Raw genomic sequence first — 19,008 nt, 5'->3', positions numbered from 1 at the left:
TCCATCACCTCCAAAATTTCTCAAAAAGCGTGGACAATAGTCTTCAATTTTTTTGACCATTTTCGCCTGGAAATAAAAATTGTTGAGATGTTTACCATGGTCCCTAATACATCCCGGGAGTATATTTGGGTGGGCGCAACTATCCAATTTGCCTTAAAACGGCCTATTATACTCAACAAAAATATTATTCTTTTAGTTTGTACTTACTTGTAGTCGTTTCTTAATACAAAGCCTCATTTACTTTTTGGGTAAACCAAATTACAATGACACTAGATGAAGCCCGTGCAATGCACGGTTGGTTTGAATTTTTTAAGAAAAAATATATATATTTTTTTATTTACAGGCTAAAATTAATTATATAATTAGATAAAAATCATAATATCTCTTGGTAATATTTTATATTTAATTAATTTAAATTTAAAAAATCTCATTTGCCAATTTTGTTTATGTGACATTTGAAGGATTTAATTATAAAAATTTTAATAATACTTATTTAATTGACTATTACTAAGATTTATAATCTTACATGACACACTATGAAAATTAGATCTTATGTGGCTCTCTAAAACTCAGGAAAAAACTCCCTTTATGTATATATACTAGAAAAAAGCCCGTGCGATGCACGGTTTTACAAATATAAATCTCACGAAAAGATATTTTTGTATTTGATTATTTTACTATTGAATAATTTGAGACAAAAAAAAAACACACACACACATAATAATCTAATTAAAGTGTTATTGCCTATCACAAAAGTATAATTTGTATTTAATTTGTGCTTATCAGTTATATGACAATTGTATTTAAAAATATGAATAAATTATAAATATAATATCTTCAAAACAAAAAATTTTTAAATATGATAAATTATTGGTTACATATTAGGATAAAATCTTTAATGTGAAAAGCTTTTTTTTTTTTTTTTTTTTTTTGTTTACATATTTTAATCCGTAATCATTATTCATTGGTTTTTTTAAAAAAATAGAAATATTTTAAAAATAATAATAAAAACATGTATACTACTTATCTTCTTTTTCTTCATTCACACTCAATTCTCATCCATCTAATAAAACTGGATAAATAAAACATGTTAGCAAAAATAAAATTTAGTCTTATAAAATAAATCAATATATTTATATATCATGAAGTGATTTTATATATTTATTTTTTTTTCTTTGTTTTTTTTTCTTTTTTTTCTTTTTTTTTTTTTTTTTTGGTGAAATTGATCCAAAAATTGCAATGGTACAAAATCAAATTTATGCATTGGAGCTTAATCGTCCCCAATCACCGCTCGTTTCTTAGTTGTGACGATTGAAAAGTATATAATGGAGTAAACTTTTCTTTCAATTAATTTTGGACGAAATTGTACAAAGTTGGCTTTAATTGATGCATGAACATAATCACTTTGTAATTCAAAATAAAAAATAAGTTAAATTTGATGACTTGATTAAGCTACCTAAATCACAAAAAATTATTTTAATCATAAAATAATTAATAATAATTAAAAATATTTATAAAAAATTAATATATGTAAACGATTTATACAAATATAATACCTCATCGTACTTTGATTTTTCAATCATTTTTGCCAAATTTTAATTCCCTGATTAAATTAGATCTGCATGTAAAAACAGATTTCAGTAAACAAAACATAAACATATAATCATTAAGCATTCTAAATAAACACAATGTAAGCAATAATCACAAATTAAAATAAGATTTAAATTAAGAATGACGCAGCCATTGATGACCTAAAACTAACAAAAAATTATGACACAAAATTCTCTTGATTTGGTTTTGTATTGATATGAAATTTTATTGGTGTGGTAGGATGTGTCAATTTATAGTGGTAGGCATAAAAAAATTTAATTTATTTATTATTAAGGAATAATTTTAATTTCTTATCATAAACACTATCAAGATTATGTTAGATATAGTTCTATATCTATAGATGATTTTTTTTTAAAAGTTAATTTTAAATTTTTTAAATAAATTAAATCCTTATAATTCACTAATCGTTTTTTTTAAAAAGATAATTTTAGTGTTTTTTTTAAATAATTTCGATCTAATAAATCATTATTCGTTTTTTTAATAACGTGGCAAAATTCTTAAATCTCATTCGTCAAATTTATCTAGGTGGCAAGTGAATATTTTAATTATAAAATAAAATAGAAATCTAATTTTTAATTGGTTGAAAATATACCTTTGCTTATGTGGCGCGCCGAATGCTCTCCAAAAATGCCTACTTTATTTATATATATTAGATTAGATTAGATTTATTTATTTATTTATTTATCCAGTTTTCATTTAATGCCTACTAGGTTAGTTCCGTGCCATGCACGGTACTTCTCAATAATTGATTTTAAAAACATGACAAAATCAAAAAATGATAAAATTATTTTTTGTTGATTTAATATTCACATTTTATTACTTAAGCCCGTAGCTTCTATTACATGGTTAAAAAATCAAGAACTTAATATACTCCCTCCGTCCCCAAATGATAGTCCCTTATGGCCTATTTTTAGTCCCAAATTGATAGTCCCATTTGCTTTTTTCAAGTATCATTAATATCAATTTTTTATCAAAACTTCCACCAATTACAACAATATTTGTGCAAATTTAACTTTCCCATGTAAATTTTGTTTTTCAATGTACTTTTATTACTTTCTCTCTCTCTCTACTATTTTACATACCCAATGTAAATTTATATTTTCAATGTAATTTTATTACTTTTATTTAAGTTTCTTAATTCCCGTGATTTTTGCCCATAAGGACTATCATTTGGGGACGGAGGGAGTATAATTTTTTTTTTTTTGTAATAAACATATACTTCGTATAATTTATTATAGGTCTTTCATTCCTTAAAAAGTTGTCCACATCCACATGTCACAAATTACTTGTACGTAAAGAATATTATTTTTCATTTTTTTGATTAACTTATTAGTTGTCAATATTTTATTTTATGGAAAGATAAATCAAATCTTCTACTATAGTATATTTCATATGTAATTATTACTTATATGTAGAAAGATTTTTTCATAACTTTTTTTCCAAAAAAAAAAATTAAAATAAATAAATAAAATAAAACACCAAGAAATGAGACGTGTCATTGTTGGTGTGTCTTTTAATAGTATTGATTTGCGTTCAAAATGTTCGGTTATCAAGATTCATTAGAACTTGACCAGAAAATATGTCCAAGGCGACATTCCAGGATACCATTATGGTGAAATGATTTCTGGCGCAGCCTGGTCAGCTCATCTTTATTCAGTATACATCAGAAAATAATTAATTACGAGGATCAAACAAGACCACCAAAAAGTCACTGCTTCTCATTGATAAATCTGTTATCTTTGGGCATATACAAAATCAAATCCCCACCCCCAACCACAAAAATAAAAAAATTAAAAATAAAATAAAATAATGAGAGATAAAAGCTAGAGTTCAAAATTGGTACAAGGATGCTAAGCTAAATCATCAGGAGCCATAACCAGGTTGCTTTCACTGTGTCTGAACACTTGATTAGTTCTCAATGAGGAATTTGATCTTACAGGTTACAGCTTAGGAGCATAGTAGTTGATAATGTTTCCAGGCTCCAGCAGACCTTGATATATTCCCATTCCTCACATCTGAACATTGGCTTTGTTACCAGCAAGAATCTTTGATATCTCGAGGCCTCGACTAAAGGCTTGGTTGAAGAGAAGCCGAGACTGAAAGGTTGAGACAAACGGGAACCAAGAAAGAATTGCAATAGGGGCAAAGATCATCATACCCATCCCAGCATCGTACATTCTAGCAAACTCCCGGATGGAATCCCACAAACCTATGCTTCTCACCAGCTTCTTCCAAGTAATTGCAAGCTAAAACAAAAACGAAAAAGGATTATATTAAAAGGTAAACCAGTGACAGGTGAAAAGGTCATACTAAAGTAAGACAACAAATAGTGGTCTTAAAATAACCAGAACTATGTAATGCAATTTTCAATTTCCACACATAAAGTGCATTTCAGCATTAGTCATTAGTACATGACACAAACAAACCAAGATGCCATTCACATTTATAGCAGGATAATCCAACCAACCCTGTCATGTGCACTGATAACTTTTGATGGTTGTACTTGACAATCAGTAAAATGTCTCTCATAATCTTATTTTCAGTTGAGGCCTTAAAACATATCTTTATTTTTTCAATTAACACTTTACCCTTCATAAAATTCAGAATTATTTATTTTGCACATAAGTACATAGCAACTACAAAGCATTAATTTACCCAAAAAAAAAAAAAAAAAAAAAAAAAAAAAAAAATACAAAGCATTAAATCTTAAGAGTATTAATTTATATAATTTGCAGGAATTCAATGTATAAAATGATGCAACTTCATTTTAAATATAATAGTATGAACAGCTCTTCCTAGGGAGTTAAGAGTGTGGCAAGATACCTTCTATCATACAACTCCAATAATGGATTAGTAATTTCCTAAAGACATAATTTCCTAACGACATCCCAATTTCTATTCTCTTTCAAATTGTCAATCAAGTTTCCCCCTTATCTTTTCCTTCTATGTTTATGATTGTGAGGCTTCCCCCACTTTGTTTATTCTTATAATCACATGCAACCTTTCTAGGGCTTATAGTTCTCTTCGTTCATGTGTTCTTTCATTTGTTTTCATATAATTCATTCACTTCTTGATTCCTTTGTGTGCAAGAATGCAAGCAATGTGTGAGTGTCTTTCCTTTCTTTGTTTCTCGCACATTCATATTATCATTTTTTTCAAAATCAATATATAACACTCATAATAAAAGCACTAACACAGAGTAACATAAACTTACACAAAGAATTCCCCATCCAGTTGCAATGAATGCAAGGACACAGGCAAACAAGTCTGGAATAGTGAGATCAGTGAGGATAATAACAAGGGCAATGGCAGCCACAAGTCCCAAGGCAGTGACTCCCTGGAAAAATCGCATCCATAACTGGAATCCAGCATACTTTTTGGGACTAAAACTGAAAATCTGCAATCAACCATGAAAGTGAAATTGATTTTGTAAGGTGAAATGGACAATTGTGAACGTGAATTCAAATATGGAAGCATACTATACCTTGAATATAATGACAATGACTGCTAGAACAATCCAGGAGAAGCCATATAGCTGGACATAAAAGCAATGATCAGGATGATAAAATGAAAACATTCGACCAGAAATATCAAATAACTTTACATAATTTACAATGAAGATTAAGACACTAACCGCCAATGATGTGTTTGATTTCATAACATGGAGTTTGTACACAATACCATACTGAAACATGAAAAACCTTAAGCTCAAAATTGTTTCCAGAATACAACCCCTCCAAGTATGGATATGCACCTGCAAAGACATAAGCAATGTTGAGAATTAAGTGGAAGAAAAATAAAGGAAAAAGTTTACAACTCAATTTTTAGAAAAACAAGGTAACAAACAAGAATAAATGAGGAATCCAAATCGAAGTTAGACACTATAGCCAATGAAACTGAATATATTTTCTATGGAAAAACCAGACTCAGAGACTATTGATAAATGCCACAAAATCTGTTTATTTATTTATTTATTTTTGTAAAAATTATTGTTGTAGGATTCAGCAAAAAATAAGCTTTACCACAATAGGTAAAAAAATTCAACATCTATACTCAATTTTCATAAGATCTTTGTAAATCACCCAAGAGAACGAGAGTAAATCCTCAAACCTAGGGCTTTTTCAAATATAAGAATGAGAAAGGCTTACTTTCTTAATGTACAAGACATATATGGACTAAATTAATTTTAAATTTAATTCATACATCTTTGTGACAAAACTCGATGACTCTTTGATCAGTTATGTAATTGCTCATAGAGGTGATCAATGGGCGGGCCGGGTTCGAGCTGGGCCAAGGTCAAAAAAATATGCCCATTTATCAGGCCAGGCCAAACTTCAGGCTGGAAAATGTGTTCCCAAACCCACTCAAACTAGACGGGTCAAGCGGGCTTTCCGGGCCGGGCAAAAAACACACAGTTAAAATTGCATAAAATTGATTTCCCAAGCCCGTCCAAATTTTTTTTTAAATCGGGCTGGGAAAAGTTGTCCAAAGCCCGCCCAAATCGGGCCGGGCTCAACTTGATCACCTCTTATTGCTCACTATTTACACCAGTTAGCACTAGTGCAAGCATCATGGTTTCTTTCAGTAACATGTTGACCTATAGGTGTTAAACTGTAGTAATCAAAGCGCACTTAAAAAATCAAACCAAATCTAAAAAAACTAAAAATGAATCGCGATAACCTTGTAATAATATGTTCACATTTTTTATCATGTCAAACTTTAAGCTATATCCAACAAGTCTTGGTCGAAAATATTGAAGGGGCTGAGACTCCCGCTCAAAACTAATAACTATGTCCCAATATTATATAAGTAAAATAAGAAGTTTAGTGACTAATTAATCAAAATTACAGGACTGGCCATATTGAAAGGTCCCTCTATGAGTGTTATAAGTTTATATTTGAGAAGCATCAACTTCCTTATAAATGCATTAGCTGAATAATACAGAAGAAGCAGACATAAATCAACAATCAAGAAAAGGAATGGCTTATCATTACACCATGCCATTTACAACCGAGTGTGATACAGCTGTAAAACAAACCTGTTCTTCATCCCACCAAGATTCCCAGCTATGTTCTCCTTTTATACCAACTCCACCCTTGTATAGAAGCCAACTGGCCCAGTCATCCAAATCTTCCACAGTCCTATTGAATATGATAGAAGTGAAACTTAATTAACAATGGGTGAAAAATTACTAAGAATTGAAAAAAGTCTCAGAGTTGTTCAATACTGTGTCCTTGAACTAATAAATTCCACATGCCATGTTGATAAGATAGATTGAATTTCCATGGGATGTTTTAGTCTATGACTGTTTTAAATCAAATTTTATAAGACCCTCTTCAATGGTGAGGCTCAAGTGAGTATTTTTAGGAGAGAGAGTATTTTTTGCAATGTATACCAATAAGTTGGTATCTAAACTTAGCAAATCCAAAAGAAAGTTGCTAAGTTTAGATACTCAACTTTGAGTCTCATTTGACAAAAAGTGTAGGCCCCTTGTCAATATTCTAATATATTTTGTAATTTATTTAAGAAAAATTGTCAGGAACTACACGCTTAATAGGGGTATTTGGAAACAACTACCCACTAAAAAACTTTGTCAAACAAACTACCCACTAAATTTAAAAAGTTAAAGTAGCACTACCCATTTGCATTTTCTGGCGAGAATGTCCGGCGCGTAGGCCCACTTTTTCAAATTTTCTCTGAAAAGACACGGTGCAATGACAAATTGGACCTTAATTCGTAACCCTAAGATAACCAATTTGAATTAAAATCAATAAATTCAACCAATTTCAAATTATCCCCGAAATCTAAGAACCCTAACATCAAAATTCATTAATTAATGAATTAAAAGAGAAGAATTACCTATGAATTGCATACCCTACTTGTTTTTACTTCTTCAATTAAGGATTTTCAGAAGAACAATTGAAAAAGTAGGCTCCACGAGCCAGACTTTCTCGTCGAAAAATGCAAATGGGTAGTGCTACTCTAACTTTTTAAATTTAGGAGGTAGTTTTTTTGTTAAATTTTTTTAGTGGGTAATTGTTTCCAAATACACCTATTAAGCGTGTGGTTGCTGACAATTTTTCCTTTATTTAAATTTTACTTTTATTTAATCTTATAATATTTGATATTAAAAAAGAAATGAATTTGGTGAATCATAAATTGAAAGTGATATTTGTATATTTAAGAAAGTCTCATCATTGAGAAATTAGAGTTCACATGAGTTGTTAATTGAGAAGTGGGTTGGGTATCACCATTGGAGGTAAAAAACAACTCAATTTGTATTTCAATACTCAAAATTGAGTCTCACCATTGGAGATGGTCTAAACATCAATAGGCATGAATATACAAAATCACTTGCAGTCACCCAGCAATGACAGAAAAGCCCATCACAGCCACCTGCCAGCCGTTTCCTTTCTAATCAGCTGAAAACTACTACTCCCTTTGTCCCATAATACTTCTTCCCATTTCTTTTGGGCACACGGTTTTAGGAGAGTCATGAGCTGAGGCATGGTAAGTAGATAATGAGTGGAAATCTAAGTTAGTGAAAGATTTATATTCCATATATATGGGATAATATTGACTTTTGAGTGAGTTGGTGGAGGAGAGGAAAGGAAATTAAAATGAAAGGGATGAAAGGTGAAGTCATTTACTCAGTCTCACTTAAAATAAGAAAATGGAATAATTATTGAAGTTGGGACAGACATAACTGGAAAAACGGGGAAGATTACTGTGGGACAGAGGGAGTTGTTTCTTCACAGAACACCCCATACATTAAAGATGACCTGGAACAACATTAGCTTATTGTGCTCTGATCCATAAGTTGAGTTAAACTAAAGTCACCAGGAATTATATATACAACCAACAAACTAAGCCTAATAATTATTTGCCAAGCATATCATAGATTAATCTATTTTACACCCTTTTAAAGTCTCTATAGTCTATAGCAGCATTAATCATATTAACAGCCTACAAGTTGGACACCTAGCTCCATACCAAAAGTGAGAAAAACAAACACCATCCAGTATGAATCCCCTGGAGATAGAATTAGAGGAGCTCCAGATGTAAGCAGCCTTCCTTTGCCCATCAGCAGTTCTGAATGTCATATTCTAATTTATACCCAACTTCCAGTAACATAGAAATTGGGTTTTATATCTCATTCAAAGTCTCCTATTTTTGGTCAGCCTATCTTTCTTTTCCTTTATTCTCCTTTTTTCATCTTTTTTGAAAAAAAAAAAGTGGGGCCAGGTGTGGGGTCAGTGGTGATGGCAAATTAACAATCAAATGATTACAAATTTAAAAAAAGAAAAATACTTTGTTTAACAAGTCATAAAATAAAATAGTAATAAAAAAATAAAAATACATACCTAGGGAGCTCATATGCCCCTTGAAGCCCGAGGGAACAGATGAAGATAAAAATAAATTCGTAAAACTAAATGGTGAAAAAAATGTAAGGAGAAAATACATCTCCATGGAGCTTACTTTTGCCACTCGAAGCCCGAGGGATTAAAGATGTAAGGGGCAAAGAGCCAGGAGATAACAAGGAACCAACTGCTAAGTGTCAATAGCACAAAAGAGACAGCACCACCCTTTGTGTAGCCATATGCAATGTAAATAGTGAGCAGCAATGCCACTTCAAGCCTGTAGCAAATAGTGACATGCAAAGACTCAAAAGATAGTTCATATAATGTATGTCCACATTAAGTCAACACAATCTGTTCACAAATTTACAAGGTAATACTCACGCCTTAATGAAATGACTTCTAGAGTAAAGCCTGTAGTTCTCAGCAAATTTGATATGCTGGACAACAAATCCCCTACCAGTAGCCCTATACTGTTAACAATAATCATTTAGAAAAATGTTATTAAATGCAGGCAAACAGAAGAAAAATACAAATTATTAAATGGAGACATGATTTACAAAAGTCAATTAAGTTAGAAGCATATACTTTAGCACCTCCATGCAAAATAGTGCGACCAAAGTAATGAGTCCTTGTTCCTAATGAGAATGTGAAGAAGACAGAACATAACTGCAGCTGCATAGTAATGAAACTGAAGATAGCCTGCACGTGATCATAAAATCTTCTTACGTAATAGAAAATGGCTGATCAATTAAATTAAAGTGATTGGAAAGAAAATCTGGCAAACGCAAATAATAAGTTCAATGGAAGACTTGTTTTTTAAAAAAAAGTTCAATGGAAATTTTTGAATAGATATTTGAGAAACTTTGATGGAAGCACATCTGAGCTATCATAATTAAAGGGAGAATTAGCAGTTAAACCTTTAGTAATCCAAGTTCTAGTATGAATCCCATTATCATTGGTACAGCAGTAAAAACTCCAATTTGAACTAAGAACTGGGCATTTAGAACTGCATCCAAAGCTGAGCTTCCATAAATTCTGGCATCTTTTGCAATCCCTTCATCAAGTCCAGAGAATGCCTGAATATATACAAAGGCTTGGCATCAGAACACAAATGAACTTAGAACAGCTATGCAATGAATATTGCAACAAGTTAAACAAGCTTGGTCAATAATCCTCTATGTACCTAATAAATGGTGCTTCAAAATGTTGTAGCAAAAAATATTGTGAAAAATAACAGGACAATGAGAATAGATCAAAATTTCAAAGAAAATTCCTTAGTTCCTGTAACTACGTGTCTTTTTAGATTTCAAATTCCAGAATAAAAAGAAAACAAATGCATTGCCTTGGTATAATTCCAATACTACACTCAATGTGAATACCCTAATACTGAACGCACTGAACTTTATTCAACTCCCTAATATATCGTACCTAGTGAAATAAATAGATCAAAAGAATATCAAATAAATTACCTGTAAGTCAAGCTATTTTGATACAACTACCAAAAGAGATTTAACCCAAGAATTAGGGATGGTGTTCATTATCAATCAAAACTGATTTGAGTTCTACCAAACTAGAATACTTGTAATGAAATTATTCACGCAATTCAAGAAAGCAAGGAAAGACAAAGTCTTCTATCTTGATAAACATACCAGGTATACCCTTCCATATAAGAAAATGTATATAGTAAGAACTGTCATCTGCATCAAAAAGAAATTCAATGATGTCAGCAATAAGAACGATCAACTAATGAAAACAGCAACTTCTGAACTAAAAATAAGGTAAAAGGTACTCCCCCCCCCCCCCAATTATTGTTTGCCCCAATTTCCATTTTATTCCGTCACTTTCAGTTTGCCCCATACTACTTTTGGGTACAGATGATCACACCTTTACTCACAACCATTACGCTTGGTCCCACCACTTTTCTCTCTCATTAATTACTTCCAACCAAAAATTAACCAGTAACACTACCTCTATGGAACAACAAAGGACAGAGAGAGAGAGATGACAAACTTACCATCGTGCACACATAATAACCCACAGTAGTGAAGTAGAAAGAAAGCATTCTGAAGAAGTCAAAAAGCTGCCCAAGCCTGTACACATCTCTACTGAGGACCTGCTCTCCATTTCCTCCGGCAACCTTACCCTCAAACAGAGCAATTTGGTTCAACCCAACATCTCTTCCTTTACCAACCTATACAATGATAAATAAATTTGGTCTTAGTCTTGCCACCATTTCCTAGACCATGTAAAAGTTGTATGTGTGGGTGTGGGTGTGGGTGTGTGTGTGTGTGTGTGGGGGTGGGGGGGTGGGTGGGGGTTGGGACATCATTGTAAGAAAAAGGAAACTCTACATAGTGGCCTCATATTTGCAAATTCCAGGTGGTGGATTTTTTTTTGCACTTTCCTTTAGTAAGATTTTACTTTTGCATAAGTAATTAGGGTGTTCCGTTCAAAAAAAAGTAATTTGGGTGTTCCAGTTTCCATTAACATAGCTAACCTAGGCTTAATACATCTATTTGTACTACTACTAACCAACCACCACCAACCATATTGCCCTCTTGCTCAGCCCCACACCTACACCACCACCCACCCACCACATCTAACAAACCCACGCTAGCCAACCCTAGCCTAGCCTTAACATCTTTGGCTACCACTTCTCCCTCCCATCTTCACTAGATTTAGTGTTTTAGAGGGGAAGAAAGAAAAAATAAATGAGGGAATGAAGGTGAAGGTGGTTATCGGTGGGTTACGTGGTTTTTTGATTTCTAGATGTTTTATGGATATATGGTAATTTTTGGAGGGTTAAAAAGTGGTTTGGAAGGTTGGGTACTGGTTTCAATGGTTCGATGGAGGTTTGAGATCAGTAGGTTGTTTTGGTGGGTTGGGGTTTGTGGGTGGTCAAGAGGGGTGGTAACTATGGTTAGGTTAGTGATCTATGACATATTTATATATATATATATATATATATATATATATATATATATATATATATATATATATATATATATATATATATATATATATATATTGGTGTTCTACCCGATTCACCCTTTGGGCTTATCCGGATTCGGGGATCAATTCTGGGTAGTTAGGTTCCAGTCACCACATGGTCGCTTTAGGAATAAAATAAATAAAAACTTCCACCAAGTAACAAAGCCATCACATAGATTTTCCCTAAAAAAACATAAAAACTTAAAGGGAAATAATTCTGATCTACAGAAGCAGAAAAGGTGACTTTAAGTCATGTTCACTTCATATTATTCAAATAATTTCAGTTCTGTAAGAAAAATTTTAGTTTAGTAAAATTAAGTTAATTTTAGCAAAAGACAAGTCAGTTCAATTAAAATAAGTTTTAATCTGCAAAAATCAGTAACTAAAGAACAAATATAATAGAGAAGCCGTTAGTAAAAATAATTCCTAGTCAGCAAAATTAAGTATAAAGAATAGGGCCTTACTTTAGGAGGTGAGTAAGATGATTAAAAAAAAGTAGATAGTAGTCAGCAAAACCTGTATATACTCATGGTGAGTGATATTTCCCTGACGCAAGGTAGAGTTAAAACCTGCAACATTTGGAGCGCCACAGAATTATAAGGAAAAAAAATTCTTTACCAACTTTTGCGGTAGCGGTAAAGGACAAGACTATAAGCAAAGTTCAACAGAGAAGCATTAAGATTCCTAAATAAAATAAACAAGAACCCGATGGGCCTTGGGAGACATTAATACAGACAATATAGAAAACTAATTTATCTCCCATGAGACTATACTTTGTTGGACTAAATCTAATGACCTTGGGAGCAACAATGAACTTAATTTTCAAATCACAGCAAAGTTCTTGTTTATCACGCTATTTAAGAAGAATAAAGAAACTCTATTATGATCCATAAACAATGTTGACAACCAGTAGAACACTACCAAACATTGACCAACTCACTAAGAGATACACTAGCTATGCAAAATTTAGAAACAGTAGCAACCCCAAATAGTAGATAACCGGGTTAACATATCAACAACTCAGCCATTTAGGCAACTACTCCTTCCATAGTTTATTAGAGCATCTCCAATGGTAATCTACAATATCTTGTAGCTTACCTTGCCACATCAAATATTCAAGCTACAACTAGAAAATAAGCAATGGCGTAAAAATCATACATACCAGCATAAATATCTTCGCTTATGTTAATAACACGTGAAGCCTTACTAATGCCACCACGAGATATGTGGAAGATACGATCAAACACATCTGGATGTCCATAATGCATACGCACTCTGCAATATTTTGAAAGAAAAAATAAAAGTGGTATGTGTCATAACAGTAGAAAATACGGAATATGAAATTTACATTTTGCATACCATAATTTAATCCTGTAATAATTGTTTATTTATTTTCAAAAAGAAAAAGCAAAAAATCTCGATCAACTTCAAAACTGAATTTTAAGCTGAATCTGTGTGGAACTCAAACAATTACCTGAAGATGGTTGTTTTTTTTTTTTCCTATTTTCTTTATTATGTGAGAATATACTGCAACATTTTGTTTCGATTTTTAATAGTCGTGATTTAACCTACAAGGATGGTACCCTCAAGAAGGAGAGGGGGAGGGGGGGTGAAACAACTATCAAATGTAATAAACAAGCTATAAAAACTCACTTGAGAGGTTTTGCCAGAACTCGCTGACCTAATGTCACAAAGCTGGTCTCTTGATTGGACATAAACCAAGCAAGTGAAGAAACACTGCACAGAAAATTTCCATATGCTTTATAAAGGATAGGTTATTTAAAGCTACACAATTAAAAGTGTCAAAATGGCAGGGACAAGATGTCTAACCTTCCTGTGAAGACATGCTCCCGTACACCAAGAATTGTTGGAGGACGGATACCATGTTTTGCATGAAATTCTGCAAGAAGGTTTCTCATTTTCATTGCCTCCTCAAGGTAATTATCCTATGATGAAGGTAGAGAAAAACGTGAATTGGTAAAAACAAAGCACGTAAGGAATTACACAGGGAAAAAAAGGCACAATTAAGGAGTTCAAAATGATTTACACAGGGATACCAACCCATTAATAATTAGAGGAACTAACTTATATATATTAGGAAATACTTAATTCATCTCTTAGCAAATATTTAATTCATCTTTAATCAAATATTTACAAAAAATTAAACAGGTCAATCATGAAAAAGATCCTCATATTGTATATCATATGGGTATAACCTAAAATTTACAATTTAAAAAATTTAGACTATGGACCTTCATCATACAATTAAAAAGAAGAGAATAACTTGTAAAACATTGTTGAATCATAAATTGTTGTAAATATTTATAAAATATGGTAAAACCGTGCGTTGCACGTGATTTAAGCACTAGTTATCAGTTTCACTAAGCTTTTAGATAAAAGGAGACGAAGGGTATGTAGGGGGGGGGGTATAATTCAGGTAGCTTATTTCTTGTTACTCCATTCTTTATTGTATGAGTATACAACCTAAATATCTTTCCTTTCCTTTATATTCTGTGAAAAAAGAAGGTCCCACTGAAGATAAGAGATAGTAAAACTACACAATGAGACAAATTCAAGAAATATTTCATGACACATCTTGCTCATAAACACAAGTGACACGAGTTTAAAATTATGCTTTTCCATCAGAATCTTATCCATGATTTGAGGCATGGAATTCTATAGCCTCTCATGTCATACAAAAACTGTTTCATTGTCTAGCGCCCAACAGAATCAACGTTATACTACAAGGAACAAAATACACCTGAATTCAACATACTTTGAAGTTTGGAGTTGATATAGGAGAAATAAAGCATGCCAAATCAAGCAGCAACCACAAAGTTCAGGCCATCTGGTGCTACTTTAAATGGCACCTTCACTATAAACACTAAATTAATCCGATTCTCTAACTTTTATAAATACTGCAGTGATATTATTCATCAGATGTTAAAAGAGATCAAATACTAAAGGAGATAACGGATTACCTGATTCATATCAATAGTTTGAATTGCTTCTCCACGCGTAAAAACAATTGCATGATTCTGATTTTCAGGCTTTCCTTCACCAAGTTTTGGGTTTCCAGGAAGCTTGATTGAATATATTTCCTAAACATGATGAAACACATTTAGTGACCTTTGAATGAATTTACAGAAGCAAGAAAGAGAGGTGGAGGAGAAACAAATCATGATATAGATTGTGAATCACTCACATACAGAATAACTGATGAACAAAAGTGAAAAGACAAACATTCAGTCATCAGTTACACATATTCTTTAGTCTTGACATTTATGGAAATTAGATCCAACACAGTTTGCATTTTACCTGATCTTTTCCATGTACATCTGCTTTGACAAGCTTGGAATAATACTCCTTCAACACAGTACCATCAGGTCCAGTACTTTCCTCTAGGTGAATAAAAGCAACTCGAAGTGCCTCATTCCTGAAAAGGAAGAAGACTTCTTACAGCAATACAAACAGACGTAAAACATAATAATGGATACCCAATTCAATTGTGTTTTTTTGGGGTAGAGACGATGAGCATCTACTCATTAAAAACAGGAACCTCTCTTTGTCAAAACGATACATGGTAGGTTCCCCATAAATCCAAAAAGGTATATAAACAAATAAACATTATTAACACACTTTAAAGAAATGAAAATTTTAAACGAATGGAGGGAGTATCATTTTACCTTAAAAAAATTTATACAAGATGGTATAACAATGATATAAAATAGTGATTCAGATTTTATGTATAAGAATATTAATATTATTGAATTATTTGTTTGCATAATAACCACGGCCACGAAAATTAGTTGGCATCATAAATATGAGCATGACTTGTAGCATGTCAATGCTTCCATCAATTAGTTAGCATTCTAAAAAAGGAAAAATGGTATTCCTTGCACCTTAGGCATGCCTATATAAGTGAGGTACACTTAATAAATATGAAAACTTTCTAGAAATAAAGTTCTGCCCCCCATCGAGACTGCCTTGCCTAGACCAAAAAGGTGATAGTGCCACTTTGCCTGGTGCCTAGACACCTAGAAGTGCGTTCAGAGCTGAATTTGAAATTCACAAATAAAATAAATTAAATAAATAAATAAATAAAAATAAATAACTAAAACAGTTCATTGAAAAAAAAAAACAAACAAGATACTACTCCCCCCATGCCCAATTGTTTGCCCCCAAACAATATTTTACTATATTTAGTTTTGGTTGAGTTGAATTAATGAAAGTGAAAATATGTCGGACCTAAAGTAATTTCTGTGAGACTAAATTTATGGTCCCCCATGGACATTTATGATATGGGGCAAGCTTTTAGGGAAGACCTTAAAAGCAATATGGTGAAAATTTCAAGGGATGGAGGGAGTAACACACAGAGGCACAACGCTATGGCCAAGTATAAATGCTACAATACCTTTGCAGTAGTAAGTTAATGTCTGCAGCCTCGGGAGCTTTTCTCTGCCTTTGCTGTCCATATATTTGGCATGAAACAACATATGTGAACTTCAGATCTGCCTGTGCCCGTGCCTCACTCGATACCTCAAATGACTGATTTGTTAGTGAGCTTGTGTCCTCCTCTGACAATTAAACACATAAAAACTACATGATACATTGACACATGTACCTCATCAAGTTTCAAATCAAATGTATTAGACATAATACCTATTAATCCTCTTTTTTCCATATAACTCTGAAGCATTAATGCTCTTCTATAGTACATCATTCCACGCACTGCGATTAGAACAGATGAGTTATCACTGCCAAAGAAATTGGCAAATCTTGCATTTAAGCTTTCATTAAACAATTACATGTGCATAACGTACCAATCCCCCTTTGAAAAAAAGATTGGGTGATGAAAAGAGTGATGGAGGTGATGCCTTTAAAAAAGATAATACTGACCTGTTCTAGCCAATGTCTGTCCACGATAAGAGACCCAAAAACGTAGCTCCAAGTTATCACTAGAACTATCTTCAAAATCTACATCACCAGAAGACTCTCCTCGATCGATCCGCTCCAAAAAATTTTCCCACTCATCTACAATTTCAAAAACAACAAAGATTTTTGTTTCAAAGGTAAAGCCACACAGGGTAGGTGAGATAGAAACGATAATGAGGACAGAAACAAAACCAGGAAAAATCTTCTGGAGATAGAATAATATAGATACTCCATCCTCATTTTCAACCCGCAAATCTGAAGAGCTATACAGTACTGTCTCACTGTAGTACGGGGTGAATACGCTGATGATTTTGGTGTAAAAAAAAAATGGGGAATTAATGTTAGCAAGGCAAAGAACAACCATTTCAATTTCTTCACAAGCTAGCCATTGATTTAAATTACCTGAAAGGCATCATTTCCGACACAGGTCTTGCTGGAGGCATGTGCATGAACAGTGAATTGGTAAAAAATTCTAAACGCCTCCTAGCTTCTAAGTTTTTTGGTATATTAGCTGCTGTATCTTTCACTGTAAGTAGCAAGTGCAGTCTCTTCACTAGCTCCTTCTGTAAGATAGATAAAAGGCATTAAAAGGAGGAAATTTATGGTATCACGCACACACACGCACACACACGCACACACACACACACACACACACAAATGAATCTTACAATTTCTGGATCCTTTGGCCACTGTATCCTGGAAAATAGGCGCCCTTCATTTCTTGCATCAACTAATATTTTCCATGATTCAATCTGATCACTAGGATTTGAGAAACAAACAAAACATATAATATTATTCACATTATATAATCAACAAAACCATTAAAGTTAAACGACTTTACGGTACCTGAGATCAGGTGACAATAGTTCGTGTGTCACCATATCATAAAAATCATACAGAGCCTTTGCTGCACCTCTTGCGAGTTCGGGAGTTTCGTTCCTTATCTGTGCTTATATGAATTGACTTTAATTTACGCAAAGATAAAGTACTGTAAGAAATTATGGTGGAATTATTCACTTTGAACAGCTTACCAAAAGCCCTGTCAATGCGGTAAATCTTGATTGTACAGAGGGGATTTTCTTCAGCAATAAGGTTAGAACAAGCGAACCTTCCCTAATGCTACCATTGATTTCTTGGTAGACCCTCTCAACCCTACAATAAAATGTCACAGTAAGAATAGAGAACCGGAAACCTGATACAGTATCTTAGTTTGGAAGATCTGATATATATAATATAGACATTTCAGTCTTTCCCTGTTTTTTTTTTTACCCTCAAATACACGAAAAGCTCTTTCTACTATTTGTCTCAATAATGTCATAAATTGAAAGGTGGTTGACAAATGTGAGCAATATATGTCATATAAAACCATACCAGTGTCTCCCATCACAAACAACTATGGAATGTAAGATCTTCTCAATACTATAATAGCATTCCCTAACAGCATAAGCCATGTAATCATCTCTCTTGATTCTATTCCACAGATCCACTTGTGTGTCATTACAGTCTCTAGCAAGGTCAATAGCCATCAAAATCTGCAACGATGAAAGATAGAATGAAGAGCAACAACAAGCAAAATCTGAACATTAGAAAAAAATAAGGAACAGAGGCACCAAAGTTTACCTTACTACTTAAAAGAAACAGAGGCCACTGAACGAGTTGAAGGCTACCAGAGTTACTGGGCATGTAGAGCAAATCTTTTTCCCTAAAGGCAAACCCATGTCAAAATTTTCAACAGTGCCAAAAGAAAGCCAGATAGACTAATATAATTCTGCAAGACTGCAACAAATTTATAAGACAAGGGTCATAGTAATTCACTAATTAGATACCTATTGCTGATGAAATCTTCTTCACGCAAACTTTTGATGATCTCATTCCAGAAAGGAGCAAAAATGGCAGCAAATGTCTTGTTATCCTCCTGTGAGATTTGCATGTAATAAAAACAAGTTAGAAAACCTTTCATGGACAAGTAACATTCAGGCAGCCTACAAGTTCCTATGTTCATAAGTAAATGCAACATCATCCATTTTCAGCAGTTCCAATAGGATAGAAAGTCAAAATGAGGAATAACTTGTAAATATTTCATATCAACAAAATATGTTAAAATCAAGGG

General features: G+C 32.8%; 1 protein-coding gene across 1 annotated transcript in view; it reads right to left on the bottom strand.

Moving 5' to 3' along the window:
- Window positions 1-3,305: 3,305 nt before the first annotated feature.
- Window positions 3,306-19,008, bottom strand: part of LOC145618038 (callose synthase 10-like) — a 42,435-nt gene continuing 26,732 nt past the window's right edge. The window contains exons 24-51 of the mRNA XM_081672816.1: window positions 18,725-18,813; window positions 18,519-18,600; window positions 18,270-18,430; window positions 17,930-18,050; window positions 17,745-17,842; window positions 17,567-17,657; window positions 17,301-17,461; window positions 17,091-17,200; window positions 16,863-16,997; window positions 16,626-16,694; window positions 16,378-16,540; window positions 15,282-15,399; window positions 14,945-15,064; window positions 13,794-13,909; window positions 13,617-13,700; window positions 13,126-13,238; window positions 12,480-12,532; window positions 10,987-11,163; window positions 10,622-10,669; window positions 9,890-10,048; window positions 9,558-9,671; window positions 9,354-9,442; window positions 9,091-9,249; window positions 6,650-6,752; window positions 5,246-5,365; window positions 5,096-5,146; window positions 4,826-5,008; window positions 3,306-3,857 (exon numbers count right to left, since the gene is read on the bottom strand). Of these exons, the coding sequence (XP_081528942.1) occupies window positions 3,621-3,857; window positions 4,826-5,008; window positions 5,096-5,146; window positions 5,246-5,365; window positions 6,650-6,752; window positions 9,091-9,249; window positions 9,354-9,442; window positions 9,558-9,671; window positions 9,890-10,048; window positions 10,622-10,669; window positions 10,987-11,163; window positions 12,480-12,532; window positions 13,126-13,238; window positions 13,617-13,700; window positions 13,794-13,909; window positions 14,945-15,064; window positions 15,282-15,399; window positions 16,378-16,540; window positions 16,626-16,694; window positions 16,863-16,997; window positions 17,091-17,200; window positions 17,301-17,461; window positions 17,567-17,657; window positions 17,745-17,842; window positions 17,930-18,050; window positions 18,270-18,430; window positions 18,519-18,600; window positions 18,725-18,813 (3,324 nt within the window). The 3' untranslated portion in view covers window positions 3,306-3,620. The remainder of the gene's footprint in view (window positions 3,858-4,825; window positions 5,009-5,095; window positions 5,147-5,245; window positions 5,366-6,649; window positions 6,753-9,090; window positions 9,250-9,353; window positions 9,443-9,557; window positions 9,672-9,889; window positions 10,049-10,621; window positions 10,670-10,986; window positions 11,164-12,479; window positions 12,533-13,125; window positions 13,239-13,616; window positions 13,701-13,793; window positions 13,910-14,944; window positions 15,065-15,281; window positions 15,400-16,377; window positions 16,541-16,625; window positions 16,695-16,862; window positions 16,998-17,090; window positions 17,201-17,300; window positions 17,462-17,566; window positions 17,658-17,744; window positions 17,843-17,929; window positions 18,051-18,269; window positions 18,431-18,518; window positions 18,601-18,724; window positions 18,814-19,008) is intronic.

This window comes from Chenopodium album, chromosome 26, assembly GCF_948465745.1.
Source record: "Chenopodium album chromosome 26, dcCheAlbu1.1, whole genome shotgun sequence".
Taxonomy (NCBI): domain Eukaryota; kingdom Viridiplantae; phylum Streptophyta; class Magnoliopsida; order Caryophyllales; family Amaranthaceae; genus Chenopodium; species Chenopodium album.
This window is presented reverse-complemented; position numbering and strand designations above follow the sequence as displayed.